This window comes from Drosophila hydei, unplaced genomic scaffold (assembly GCF_003285905.1).
Source record: "Drosophila hydei strain 15085-1641.00,03,60 unplaced genomic scaffold, DhydRS2 tig00000001-arrow-pilon, whole genome shotgun sequence".
Taxonomy (NCBI): domain Eukaryota; kingdom Metazoa; phylum Arthropoda; class Insecta; order Diptera; family Drosophilidae; genus Drosophila; species Drosophila hydei.
Genome location: NW_022045643.1, coordinates 2,731,743 through 2,745,451, shown reverse-complemented (window position 1 = coordinate 2,745,451; position 13,709 = coordinate 2,731,743). Strand labels below are relative to the sequence as shown.

General features: G+C 44.8%; 2 protein-coding genes across 2 annotated transcripts in view; one reads left to right on the top strand and one right to left on the bottom strand.

Annotated features, from left to right (window-relative positions):
* Window positions 1–6,425, top strand: part of LOC111604782 (proline-rich protein 36) — a 39,096-nt gene extending 32,671 nt beyond the window's left edge. The window contains exons 4-5 of the mRNA XM_023322993.2: window positions 1,287–1,352; window positions 1,929–6,425. Of these exons, the coding sequence (XP_023178761.2) occupies window positions 1,287–1,352; window positions 1,929–6,220 (4,358 nt within the window). The 3' untranslated portion in view covers window positions 6,221–6,425. The remainder of the gene's footprint in view (window positions 1–1,286; window positions 1,353–1,928) is intronic.
* Window positions 6,426–9,480: 3,055 nt separating this feature from the next.
* On the bottom strand, window positions 9,481–12,892 carry LOC111604780 (nardilysin). Its single transcript, XM_023322991.2, has one exon. The coding sequence runs from the start codon at window positions 12,816–12,818 to the stop codon at window positions 9,576–9,578; it is 3,243 nt and encodes a 1,080-aa protein (XP_023178759.2). The 5' UTR covers window positions 12,819–12,892; the 3' UTR covers window positions 9,481–9,575.
* Between the last annotated feature and the right edge of the window lie 817 nt (window positions 12,893–13,709).

The window sequence follows — 13,709 nt, the reverse complement described above, 5'->3', positions numbered from 1 at the left end:
GTTGTGGCGTCAAGTGTTGCCCTGGCTGGCTGGCTGGCTGCTGTCTGCCGTCTGTCGTCTGTTGACTTGTCTTCATGCTTGCAAATAAATACGTGCATATGTCTAACCGCGTTAACCCAATGCCCAAAAATAACGCAAAAAAATGTAAATGAAATAAAGTCTGCAATGCATTTGGCATTTCATGCGGTTGGCCTTGACAGCAAAGCTGTAACCACAGTAGCAGCGGCAGCAACCACCATCCAGCAAGCCACAGTCCAGTGTCCTGCTGTAGCCATAAGATTTGTGTTTTCATTTCATTTGTGGTTTTTGGCTTTATTTAGCTCCAGTCCACTGACTTAATGCGAATGATTTCGTTTAATTACAAGACTTCTGTGCATTTTTCTCGCTAATGTCAACAGCGCAATTAATACCAGCAAGTCGTATGCTTAATGTGTATTCGGCATGTATTTGAAAATCATTTTCAATTTAGTTTTCGCTTTGTCTGTAAGCTAGGGTATCTGCCGTTTAGCATGAATTCAATGAAAGCAATTTAAATGGATTTGGCCTTGTGGCTGCCCCAGCTGTGTGTGGCCATTGTGTGGCGCTGTTATCGCAGCACAGATTTTGGCGACTGACTTTGTGTCAACTTAATTGACATCAATCTGTCATTTAGTAGCAGTTGCCACATAATCATATTATTACGCATACGCCCCATGGCGCCCGGCAAAGCATGTGGGCTGGCAGCGCTCTCGACGCCCGGCTTAAATATTTAATTTTTGAGGGCGCCAACTTTACACTCTCGTTGGTGTTAAGCAGAAAAAATGAATAAGGAAAAGTTTACACAACAACAACGGCAACGACAGCAATGAGAGCAACAACAAAGGCAGACCGCACATAAAGATATTAAAACTTTTCCTTCTTTTTTTCTGGTGTTTTTTCTTTGTTAGCTTTGCAGTAATATTTTTGTGCGTTTTGTTGCCTTGTTGTTTTCCATTTGCAGCTGCTTTTTTCTCTTTGCGTTTTCCGTGTGCTGGGCTCGACATTTATTGCTTTGGGTTGTCAAGAAATACGAAAACCCGCTGAAAACTTTGGCGTTCGCAGTTTGGCCAGCTGTTTAGAGCATTTTTTATGGGCTATGTTTTTGTTTTGATCTGTGTGAGCGAGGTCCCTCCTTGGACTAGCCAAACTCTATAATTTATGGGCGTTGAAATTTTGTGGAATTTGATTTGTAGCCACAACTTGTTGAACTGTCATTTCTTTTACTATGCTAATGTATAATGATTGTATTTATTTATCTCTCATTGCAGCGCTCAAAGTGAAGCTGATGGTGCGACGGCCGCACTCGCAACTTGTCGAACAGGGCATTATACCATGTAAGTGAAGCACACGCTGCGTATACTTGCTACACGCAATATTGGCTGGCTTTGGCCTAGTCAAATCGATAAATAGTATTGAAGCGTCGCCACAGAAAGTACACATTAGAGCCACTTATGTGCTTCAGCAGCGAAGCCTGCCAAATCTAAAAGTCCAGCGAAAGGATATGCAAATATGTGCGCATATTCAATGGGCTCCTTATCAAATTTATGCGCGACGCCACAGAAAGTTGAACGCAAACGGAAGAAAGTCGAAAAGAATCAACAAAATACGCGAATTTACAAACCAATTCAATGCGCGGAGCGCAGCGTAGCCGAAAGTGAATTTGAATTTGAATTTAAATGACAAATTTTCGACATAGCCAAAAAAGTAAATAAGTAAAATAAAAGAAAAATAAATGAAATAATAATAATTTTAAGCTGCCTCCCAGGCGTCACTTAAATAAACAATTTCAATTTATTCTTTAAGATGTCGGAAAGTTTTACCAAAAATAGAGCAAAGATTTGATTAATTAGTTTTAAAGTGTCTTCAAACCCATTTAAGCTATATCCCAATCTTCCCTTTTACTTTCGCAGCGCTCAAAACCTCGCCCGCCATCCACGAACAATGCAAGCAACTGGAGCGCGCCAAGACCAGCGATTTGCTGAAGGCCAAAATTCAACAGCGGCCGAATCGCGAAGATCTCGAGCGACTGCACATACTGGAGGAGGATGAGTGCCACATCGATCCGAGTCTGGCGGAGAAGCAGCGCATGCTGAAGAAGGCGCGCTTGGCGGATCAGCTTAACTCACAGATACAGCATAGGCCGGGACCATTGGAGCTCATCAAGAAGAACATACTGCACACGGAGAAGCCCATCGAGAAGATTGTCAAGGAGGGCTTGGTGCCATTCAAGGCAACCAGTGAGGGTCTGTTAACGCGGCCACAGCATCCGCACAGCTATGTCACCTTCGAAGAGGACTCGCAGAGCTCGGAGAGCGACACGCGGCAGACGCCTCCGCGCCTCGATGAGCTTATGCCTGCGGCAACAGCGGCTAGCAGCGGTGCAGTGGCGCCCGCCGAGCCGCTCACATCGGCGCCCAAGGATATGCTACAGGCAGCGGCTGCCTCAGCGGGCATTGTCACTGTGGCGCTGACCACGCCAACATCAACGCCCAGCAACTGCGGCCAGTTGGTGCTCAGCGTAATGCCCTCCATACAGCTGCTCAATACGACAGATTGTCACATGGGTGGCACCCATATCGTGAGTGCACCGCCACCACCACCACCGCCTATGCCCGTTGGCGGTGCCATCAAGGTGAAGCAAGAGACGGCCAATCTGTTTGAGGAGCTGTGCCAGAGCGTGGTCGGGCCAGTAGCCAGTCCAGCCAGCAGTCATATGCTGCCTATGCTCGCTTCACCCTGCTCCCTAGGCTCCAGCACATCGACGTTGAGTCCGCTGTCTTCCATTGCATCACCGCCGCCGCCGCCGACGCGATTGCACCTGCAGCCGGTGTCCATGAAATCGGATGCGCCCGGCAAGGACAAGAATCGCAAAAAGTCCAAGTCGAAGCCGGTGTCCAAGGCGCGAACCATAAAATTCCACGAGTATAAAGGACCACCCAGCGCCGCGGGCCAAGCACAGGATCAAGCGCAGTCGGATCAAACGACCTCCTACCAGCTGCTCCTTGAGCAGCAGAACTATTTGCTCAAGTTTCTGGAGAGTCTCAACAAGAACCAATCCATACTGCCCGCTGCCAGTGCCGCCACAGCCACCGCCAACAACTCTATTAGCACCACAGCCAACAGCATCACAGTGACCACCAAGACAGTGCCGGCGCTGGCCACATCTATCACAACAGCTGCAACACCGGCGCCTCTCACGTTGCCCAACACCATTTCCATAACCAGCACCACGGGCAATGCACCGCTGAAATTCGGGGATGCCACATTTTTGACAGCAACGCCTTCAGCTGCGCCCACTCCCGCACCGCCAACCCTCTCGCTGATAGCCGCACAACAGCCAACAGCGGCAGCAGTCGTTGCCCCGGCCACGATGCAGCAGCAACATCCACCGCCGTTGCCCTCTCCAGCGCTATCCGTGAGCTCCTCTATACCGCCCAGTCCGGCCAATAGCTATGCGGAGTCCACCAGCTCCATAACAGATCTGACACGTCTGGAGAAAATGAAGGTATCCGACCTGAAGCAGCATCTCAAGCGACGCAATTTGCCTGTCTCTGGGCCCAAGCCGCAGTTGATTGAGCGCTTAAAGCCTTATCTGCCCCTGGAGCCCATCGAGTGCTGCACGCCAGCCAGCGCGCCAGCTGCTGCTACAGAGGTTATCACCATTAGCGATGCTATGGACACCAGCAATTGTGGCGTTACAGATGTGCCGCCGCCGCCGGTGGCCATGTTGGTGGCCGAGTCGCCTGCCAGCGCCTTGGAGCACGAGCATATGGATGTTGTGCAGCAGCTAGACAGCAATCATGCGATGACGCTGCAAACGATTCTGCCCCCACAGCCCCAAACGGCAACCATCATTCAGAACGACGAGCTGCTACGTCGACAGCAGCGCAAAATAGATGAGTTGCAGCGGCAGCTGCAACGCTCCCAACAGGAGCTGCAGCAAATACGACGAATGCACCAGCATCAAACGGTTACGGCGCAGGTTGTAAACGCGTTGCCGTCGCAGCAGATTACGCTGATAGCCACCACGGGGAATGGGCCGCAACAAACGCTGACGGTGTTGCCGCAGCTGGAGAAGACTATACCCGCCAAGGTGACCGTGAAGCCGGCGGCAACAGCCACGCCAGCTGGCAAGCTAAACGGTGTGCACAATGCCAACAGCAGCAGTCAAGCCAAGAAACCCGCCAACATCAGCGGCATTCAAGCCAACAACAATGGGCAGCAGCAGCAGCAGCCGCCGGCACCAATCAATCAGAAAATGGTGGTCAAGCAGCAGCTGGAGGCGAAGATACAAAAGCAAAAGGCGGCTGCTGCTGCAGCAGCATTGCAGCAGCAACAGCAGCAGCAACAGCAACAGCAGCAGCAACAGATGCGTTTGCTTACGCAAAAGACACAAACTGTACTCATTCCATCCAACAACAATAACAACGCAAATAGCGCATCCAAGCTGCCAGCCACGCCCACCAAACAGTCGAGCGCTGTTACTGCTGCGTCTGCAGCAGCCAACACATCAACAATAATGCTTGCCAAGCCAGTTACGACAGCAACAGCAGCCGCAACGCACCCCAACAACGTGGGTCTCGTCTGGAACGAAGGCAATCAGACCATATTCCTGCTGGGCCTCAACGATCAGCAGATGACGGCGCACACGTTGGGCAATATAAGCCTCACAGCGACAACAACAACAACAGCTGCACCGCAGCAACAGCCAGCAGCAACAGTAGCATCATCTGCCACAAAGAAGTTGCTCAATGGCCACCAGCGCACAAATTCGTTGCCCAGCATTGTGTTTCCCATTGATGCGAAGCAAATCATTTCGCCACAGCAGCTGCAACAACTACAACTGCAACAGCAACAGCAACAACAGCAACACTTCCAGCCTGGTCAACAGCAGCTTATACAGCTAGACATAAAGCCCACAACCGCGCCGCCGCCACAGTACGAGGAGGCCACAAAGCAACTGGCGGCCAGCAAAGCAGCCGCCGCCATGGGCAACAACATGCCGCTGATGAAGATTAAAGAGGAGCCAGCTGCATCACCTGCGCCTCCAACAGCAGCAGCTGCAGCAGGAGCAACAGCACCGGCAATCGGCAAATGCCAGATGCAGCGCAAGCCAACGGGCATCAAATCAGAGCAGGTCAGCGATGTGCTAGACATACTAATCAAGCAAGGTGAGCTGCCAGAGAGCGCCGCGCTGGACCCTATAACGCCGCTGACACCGTTGCCCGAACTGGCCATGTTCAATGGAGTGGCGCCAAGGACTGCAGCTGGCGGCGCCAGCATTGTGCCGCTCGTGCCCAAGTTGGAAGCGCCACTCACGCCACAGTCGCTGCCAAACCTGGACATGGCCATGGACACCAACGACAACCACATCAGCTATGCGTCCAGCAATCCCCAGGCCAGCGCTCATGGTTACATTGAGAATATTGATATGGCCTCACCGTTGCAGCCAGATGCCTCTGTCATCGATGCAGAGAGCGTAGCCAAGACTCTGGACATATTCCTGGAACAGCATCATGCCACACCACCGCCCAGTACGCCACCCAAATGCAACAGCAATAGCGGAAGTGGCTGCGCCAGCGAGAAGCCCAATAGCCCGGACGCTAAGCTCAATCATTTTGATGAGTATGAGCTGCTGGAGCTGATGTCGCAGCAACTGGAAATGGACATTGGTGACGACTCAAAAAACTATTGTGCCAAGAACGGCAGCAACAATATGCGACGCGATCTCAATCCCAGCCTGCAGCCCAGCATCAACGAGCTGCTCGACGCCAGCAGTCCGGATAGCGTGCTCTTGAATAACAATCACGGCGGCGATGTGGACTTCGATGCCGACAGTTTTGTGGCACAGCTCAGTCAGCATGTTACTGCCAGTGCCGGCAGCAACACCAACAACAACAGCAACACTTCGGCTGCCGTGGAGTGTGGCCCGACAAATGGTCACTACAATAGCACCCCGATGGACGTGTGCGACGACTTCGAGAACACATTGAACTCTATAATGCAGGCAGTAACACAACCCCAGGCAGCTGGACACGTTGACTATGCTGCGGCAACGACGGGCATGGCCAATGGCATGGGCAACGCCATGGACAACGGCGGCGGTGCTGTGGATGCATTCAATGCCACCAGTGACATTTTCGACTTGTTCAACATTGATGACTACAAGATGAGCTGGGCGGCAGGTGACTTTACCGTATAATAAAAGGCAGCACATCCATACACAAAAATACACACACAATAAACATTAAAATGGGCCAATAATTTGGTCAAACCGGTTGCTTTGCCCATTCAAACGATCCTTATGCAATACACGCTATCGTGTGGCTCACTGTTCTCAAAAATATTCCTGAAAATTCGTTTCGAGAAATACAAAAAGTGAAAAACAACTAAAAAGAAATCCTATTTATTTTCTAAATGCATTTAAAACATTTGAACGATATAGTTGAAATTTCAAAACTTTACTATTTCCAATATATAAAAGAAAATCAAAATGAAAATGAAAATGAAAAAAACACATACACAACTAAAGCCAAAATTGCCGGGAGAGTTAGTCCAAAAAACACTCCACTATATTTCTGAACCCTTTCCTATAAGCAGCAGCAACAAAACAAAAAAATATACAAAATATGTAAAAAAGCAGCCAAAATGTTTGAAATGAATGAAAATACATGAAACAAACAAAAAATATTTATACACATAAAATAAAACACAAGAAAAAATGTTGTAAAGCTCGATAAAAAAAATGTACATGTTTCTAATTAAGGTCATTCCAATTTGAAAATATCGCGAGTGAAATCTAACTAAAAGTCTATCAGAAAGAGAGAGAGAGTACGAGAGAGCGAGCGAGAGAAGTGAGTTAAGAGAGCATGAATGAGATGATTTAAGGATGATTATAATAATAATGATTGATGATTGATATTGTTGCTCAGCAATGAACTTTGATTGAGCCTCTTCCTTTAGTTGAGCAAAAGAAACGGAAAAAACATATGCGACAAATGTTTTGTCATTGCGAAAAAAACAATTAAAACACATTCAAGAATTTTGTTTTAAGTTCTATTTAAAATGAAATTAACTAAAAAAAAAACAAAAAATAAAATTCATAGAAACTAATTTAAATGCATCAAATTAAAATTATTGTAAACAATTTGAAAAGTATTTCCTACAAGGAAAGAAAAAGCCTTTAAAGTAGTCGAAAAAAGAAACTAACTTTAATTAAATCAATTAAAATAATTCATTTAATGCCAATTATTTAAACGCAAAGTAAATTATTTTTCGAGGCAAATAGAGAAAAGAAAGAGCAAATTCCGTTACTTAAAATAAAAATTTCTTTAAAGCGGCACGTACTTTAAACCAGATTCTAACTTGTTAAATGAAATCTTAAATAAATGGAAAGTAAATTGTAATATTTAATGAATAAGCAATTTTAGTTAAATACAGTTCGGTTAAGTGTAAGTGAAAATTGAGAGCATGCTTAGCATTCGGACATATTTATAGTGTTTTACACACTCGCACATAGAAATTAAAACGAAAATCAAATCGAAATTTGAATGCAACTGAGCAATTGACATATTTCAACAATTGAAAAAGAAAACTAAACTAAAAATGCAAAATATTGAATATCAAAAACAAAAAAAAAACAATAATAAATATTAAACCTAAAATATACGCATATACATATACATATATATAAATATATTTTTATATAAGTAAATTACTTGATATACTTTATTTAATTATAGCCCTAAGTCCAGCGGCGATAGGCGAAAACGCGCCCATAAAAATCAACATCAGCAATTCAATTAACACTTGTTTACATCTGCAATAATCCACTTAGATATTGATGAAATTGCAACTGATTTAATTCAATTTCATGCTTAACATAAAAGCACATTATCATCAATGAGCTTGAAAAAATGTTTCCATTATTATCAATTCATTAATTAAATTAATTTAAAAAAAGAACCACAAAAAATTAACAAAAAAAGAGTTTGCTAAAAGTTTACTTATTGTTAGGTGCCTGACAGGCGCACAGAATTTTATTATCAATAACTAAATTTATTGTTTTTTTTAATGCTTAATTCAATTACATAATATATAAATATATATACATATATAAATCTACTTTAATGTTGGCTTAAACATTTTATGTGTTGCGTTTAAAATTTAATTTAAATACAATACAAAAACAAATCAATAAAATGCAGTGCATCAATTCTATGACTTCATAAAAGCTGTGTCTGTTTTTTTCCATCGGCCAAAAAAGGAACACAGAAATATATATTATTAAATATAACAAGTGATATACATATACTTATATATATATACATATAACTGTGCAAGAAATTATTGCGTAAATAAAAACTTTATTCATTTTTCCAAAGTGCATTTCGTGAACTCAATGCCTTCCAGCTTCCAGGTGCTGTCAGTCAGTCAGTCAGACAGTCAAGTAAGTTAACAGCAGTCAGAACTAAGTTGCAAAGTTGCGCGCAATTAAAGTCAGCAGTGCGTATACAACATTAAAATCAGAATCAATGGCAGAATAATGCGCTCTCATAATGACTTGATGGCAAAGCCAGCCACAACCACACAGCAGCATCAGCAGCAGCAATAATAATAATGGCTACAAAACAAGGCTTATCATTAGCCAGGCCAGACCAGACCGGGCATTGCCTGATTGGTGGGCGGCTCTTTTTGGGGTGGGCGTAACTGGCAAACTGGTTAACTGGCATTCGCAGATGTGTGTTTAGTTTATTTTTGGATCTGAACCGAAATAAGCTAACAATATGCCGCAAAATTGCAGCAGCAGAACAACGAAGTCGAACAATTGGACTGCTGCCAAGCAGCTCCAAGCCAATGTAGAGCAAGACAGATGTATAAATACATATACATATACATATACTGTACACTTGAGTGCGGAGAGTGCCAGAGCACAATGTGCTTTTATAATGAGCCTCAGTGCTTAGCAACGCCAGCAGGAACCGAATCCTTTTAAGCCAACGGCAATCAACCCATGCAATTCAGCTCTGAACATTTCTATAGCCGTGTTTGAAATTTAACTCCAACTAATTAGTTGGTAACTTTAAGGCAAGCTGAAAGTATGAAAATTTTAATTTGTCTAACAAAAATGATTTGCTGATTTTCTCTTATTCTATCAATGTTCCAAAACGCACAAAAGTTATCACATTTCACATTTTTTTTATTTTATTTCGAAAGAACATTGTTTTGTCGAGCATAAGCATTGCCATGCCCTATAATTATTAACAACAGAAGCAACAGCCGCCACAATATGTGCCAGCAACAGTTGCCACAGCAATTTGTCACACAGCCAAAGATGGAAGATCAAATAAATTTATACAGCCGACTTTAATTTGCGTTATTAAAAAGACGTCAGTTGCTACTAAAAAAAAGTATTAATTAAAAAAGTATTCATTTTATATATCATTTAAAATTTTTAGTTCTTTCATATTTTTGGTTTATTCACTAATCAGTACTTTGATTGATTTATATGGACTACGATTCAAATAGGGACGACACATTTTTTATTTCATTTGCGACTACACCTTGGTGTCATACTTCGGGTTGCTAGTGACAAAAGGATATACGTGCAGGTCCTTTTTGAATGCAGATATATCTGTTATGTGTGAAGGATTGTTTCCGTCGCCAATAAACTCAAGGCGAATACGATTACCAATTTGTTCAAAGAGTAACTGCTCCTCGGATATGTTTCGCTGTACCTCATCGAGCAACATGGCCAGGGAACCGGGCCTTCTGCCCAGGCCCACAGTGGAGCCTCTGGCTGCAACAGCATCAGCTATAGACTGCGTAGTCGAGACCCTGGACACTGAGGACGCGCCAATCACTTGAACAGAGAGCTTACGCAAATTGTATTTGTCATAGTTTACAAGAAACTCGAGAACATCCTGCTTGGTTAGGCCATTTAATGTTTGTATTTGCAGGTCGGTGCGATTGAAAAAGTAGTCCATACTGACGATTTCGCTCCAGTTGCGCAGGACCTCATCGTCCAAACTATAATCTGCTAGCTTTTTGCCATTGATTAGTGTTTCGCGTACTTCATCGAATTCCTGATCTGTCAGCTGTTCTATCAGGCGAGGCATACTTGAACGGAATGCCTCCAGACGCTCCTCCACGTGTTCTGCTTTGTGTTTGTTCTCTTGAGTGTTTATATTAAGTATATAGGCCAGAATACCATAGCCAATACGCTGGTAAACGCCCAGACTATAGCCGAGCTGTTCCTTGGTACGCAATTGGTTGAAGAACGGCTCCTCGACAACCAAATCAACCAGGTCCATCAGGCATTCCATTCTCAGATTACACGGTCCAATTTGATAGTAATTGCTTACAATTGTATTGGGGTCGTCCTCATTTAGAGTCTTCACGCGTAAGAAATGCTCGCCCAGCGGCAGCTGCATCAGCCGATTATGCTGCTCCCCAAGATTCTCCACCTTTTCGCTGCGGAAGATGGTATTCACCATCTTCATGATGTCACGAGCCTGTTGCTCGGTGAAGTTGCCCTGAATCAAGGCTTGCACATACATTTTCTTGTAGAAGTTATTTTTAAAGCTCTCTACGTTCTCTATGTTGATGGACTCCAAGGCGTGGTACTTTTGCATCAGGTTGAAGCGCAAGTGCTCCAAGACTGTAAGACGCAGATCTAAATTCAATGATCTGCCCGTTATAAGCGAATTGAAAATCTGTCGCTTCTTTAGCTCCTTGAAGGACACAACTTGAGCTGGGTCTATTGTCATATTTTGCATTACATTCATTATGATCTCCAGCAGTTTCGGCAGCTTCTGGTTATAGCCGCTGACACGCAGCACCAGACCCTTATCGGCCGTATCAAGACCGTAGGTTAGACCCGCGACCAATGCCGGATATAATTGCTCGGCGATACAAAATTCCACCAAGTAGGTGTATAGTACGCCCGACATGTAATCTTGCGGGCTTCTGCGCATCAGCGGAGTTATTAGGTACAGATTTATAAAGCCATCGGGAAGCAAAAACGTATCATCCTGCCGAAACCAGAGCTCGCACAAATCATCTTTGATCAGCGCTTTGGGTCTTCGGCCCACATGTGGCTTGCCTGCCTCTAACCAGTGCACTGTAAAGTCTGTCGTTATGAACTGATTCTGTCCGGGCATTTTCAGTTCCTGATGTGGGATTGGATTCATCCACATTTCCTTCCATTTACTGGGCATCTCGATGGCTCTGAAATGTGTGCCAAACCAGGGCTCAGTCTGATCATACTCCAGATGCTCGTACGGTATATGCGATGATATCATAATGTTGAATCGAAACTCATTCAGATGCTGCTTTACCACACCTATTGCCTTCTCATCGTAATCAAAGTATAGCTGAGTCCCTGTGAGTACATCTTTGGAGGGAAGAAATCGCAGAGCCTCCACTATACTTTGTACGTTGTCCATTGACGGTAGTTCGATTTGAAAACGAAAATTTGTGTCCGCGATTTGCTTCATTTCCGAATAAGCGGTAGCTAAAGTGTTGCAATCGTGAAGCAGACGTATCCAAGCAAAGGTGGCTGCCATCACCTCATCGAGATGTTCGAATCCTTCGTCTGTCAAATAGATGGCAACCGTGAACAACGAATAAATCGAATTCGTCTCAAAGCTCCCACCTCCGACGCCGGCAATAACACTCATACACCATAGCCGGCGCCGCAGGTAGGCACATAGACTACCGACACCTTCGTATCCCAGTAGCTGGGAGATAAATGCGTCCGGCTTGCATCTATAGAACTGTCGCATGGCGGGCATCACCCAGGTTATTTCCACCTTACACACATCCTCAACAGGCTGCACCAGCAGCACATTATTAAAGAATTTTTCGCGAAAGGCCTTCCTATAATGGAGCTTGGAGACATCCAAGGGCTGCTCCTCGCTGGGAGGTATGCCAGTACAGTGTTGAACGAGCAGCGATTGCAAGTCGTCCAGTGGCATTTGCGCTTGCAGACACACAGTCATACGATTGGCGCCATAGTGACTGCGACGAAATGCATGAAGCGTTTTGTGCAAATGATCATCGTCCACATTCTCCTGCAGCGACTTAAGATTGCCCCAGCTGAAAGTGCCATGCGGATAGCCATCGGAGGCCATGGCAGCCAGAATCTGATCGCGACGCACCTCATCAATCATGTGCGTCTGTTCAAACTCCGACTGTAGCGCGGAACGCTCGCGTGCCATAGCATCGATGGACATGAGTGGCTCCTTCATCAAATGCATGAACATATCCAGAGTCTTGTCTAGATGCTGCTCCTCAACCTCAAAATAAAAACACGTATCCTCATTCTCTGTGTGCGCATTGGTGAAGCCTCCGCTTTTCGTTACAAACGAATCAAAGGCATTTTCGATCGGATACTTCTCCGAGCCCATGAATATCATGTGCTCCAGGAAATGCGCCAATCCCTGATACTGACGGGGTTCGTAAAATGAGCCGGCGCTCATCAGCACCGCACAGGCCGCCAATTTGCCTTGATAGTGCTCCAGCGATGAATCGGAGCTTCCACTTCTGGATGCTTTCGATGGGACTATAGATGACTGGGAAGCGACAGTCGGATCGCTGCCACCAGGATCCGATATGAGCAGGGCGCGCACACCATTCGATAGATTTACGGCCCGATAGAGCTTCCTATCGCCCTCAGATTTATCAGGTACATCCATTAAAGAAATAGCTAAAGGTTTCACCTTGCGCATTTGCCACTTTTGCAACTGTTTGAAGAAACGGCGTACGTCAAATCGATGAAATGACATCCTTTGGCACATAGCACCTCTGTTCACAATTAAATTTACTTTTGGCAGCCCACAAAGATGCAAACTGCCACAAAGCCTAAAATATTATGACCCGCTTGACAGCAATTTCCATGCGAATTATTCCGACTTAATTATGATGTCAAATAAAGCATTAGAAGCCCGTTCGCCGCTCCCCCCAAATCCACATCGAACGAGCATCCACGACCACGTTCTGGCTCAATAGCCAAAGGCTTAGCCCAGCCGCTTTTTGGCGTGAAAATTCAATTAACTTTGCTGTAAACACAAAAACAGAAGCAGAAAAAAAAACCTGCCACAAACAGAACGCGTTTGCTGCCCAGTCGTTGCCAAACTATTTGTATTGCACAATCAAGAAAATTTGCGAGCAACTCGAGTTGTCGCCAGTCTTGGAATAAGGCTTAGGCTGAGGACACTTGTCCTGCCTCGCAAATTGTACTAATTAAGCTCTGTCTGCTTGGCGGCAGCTAAAATGCCAAATTAAAATTGTAATGAAGCGCCGTTGGTTGTTGCTTTGTCTATTACAGGCAACACCTAGGCGAACAGGTTGGGTAGAGAGGACGAGCGCGTGAGAAGTTGAGTTTGAGTGGGTATTACGCCATTTAGTTAACAAAGCACTTGAACATATTTCTGACTTGAACTTGTATCAAAAGGATTTAATTAGCATTTAGCTGAATTAGCAATTTCTCAAGCTGAATCAAGCTCTAACAAATTTATTCCATTTATCAAGAGTATTTCAATTTCGTGTTATCTGCATTTATTGATCTGCTAAAGCATTGACTAACTACAGAAAACTTCTTACTTCATCATTCTCACCATATACAATAGTGGCTCATTGCATCAGTTGGAGAGTGTGTCGCCTCGTCGTATAAGCTTTACTTTTGCTTT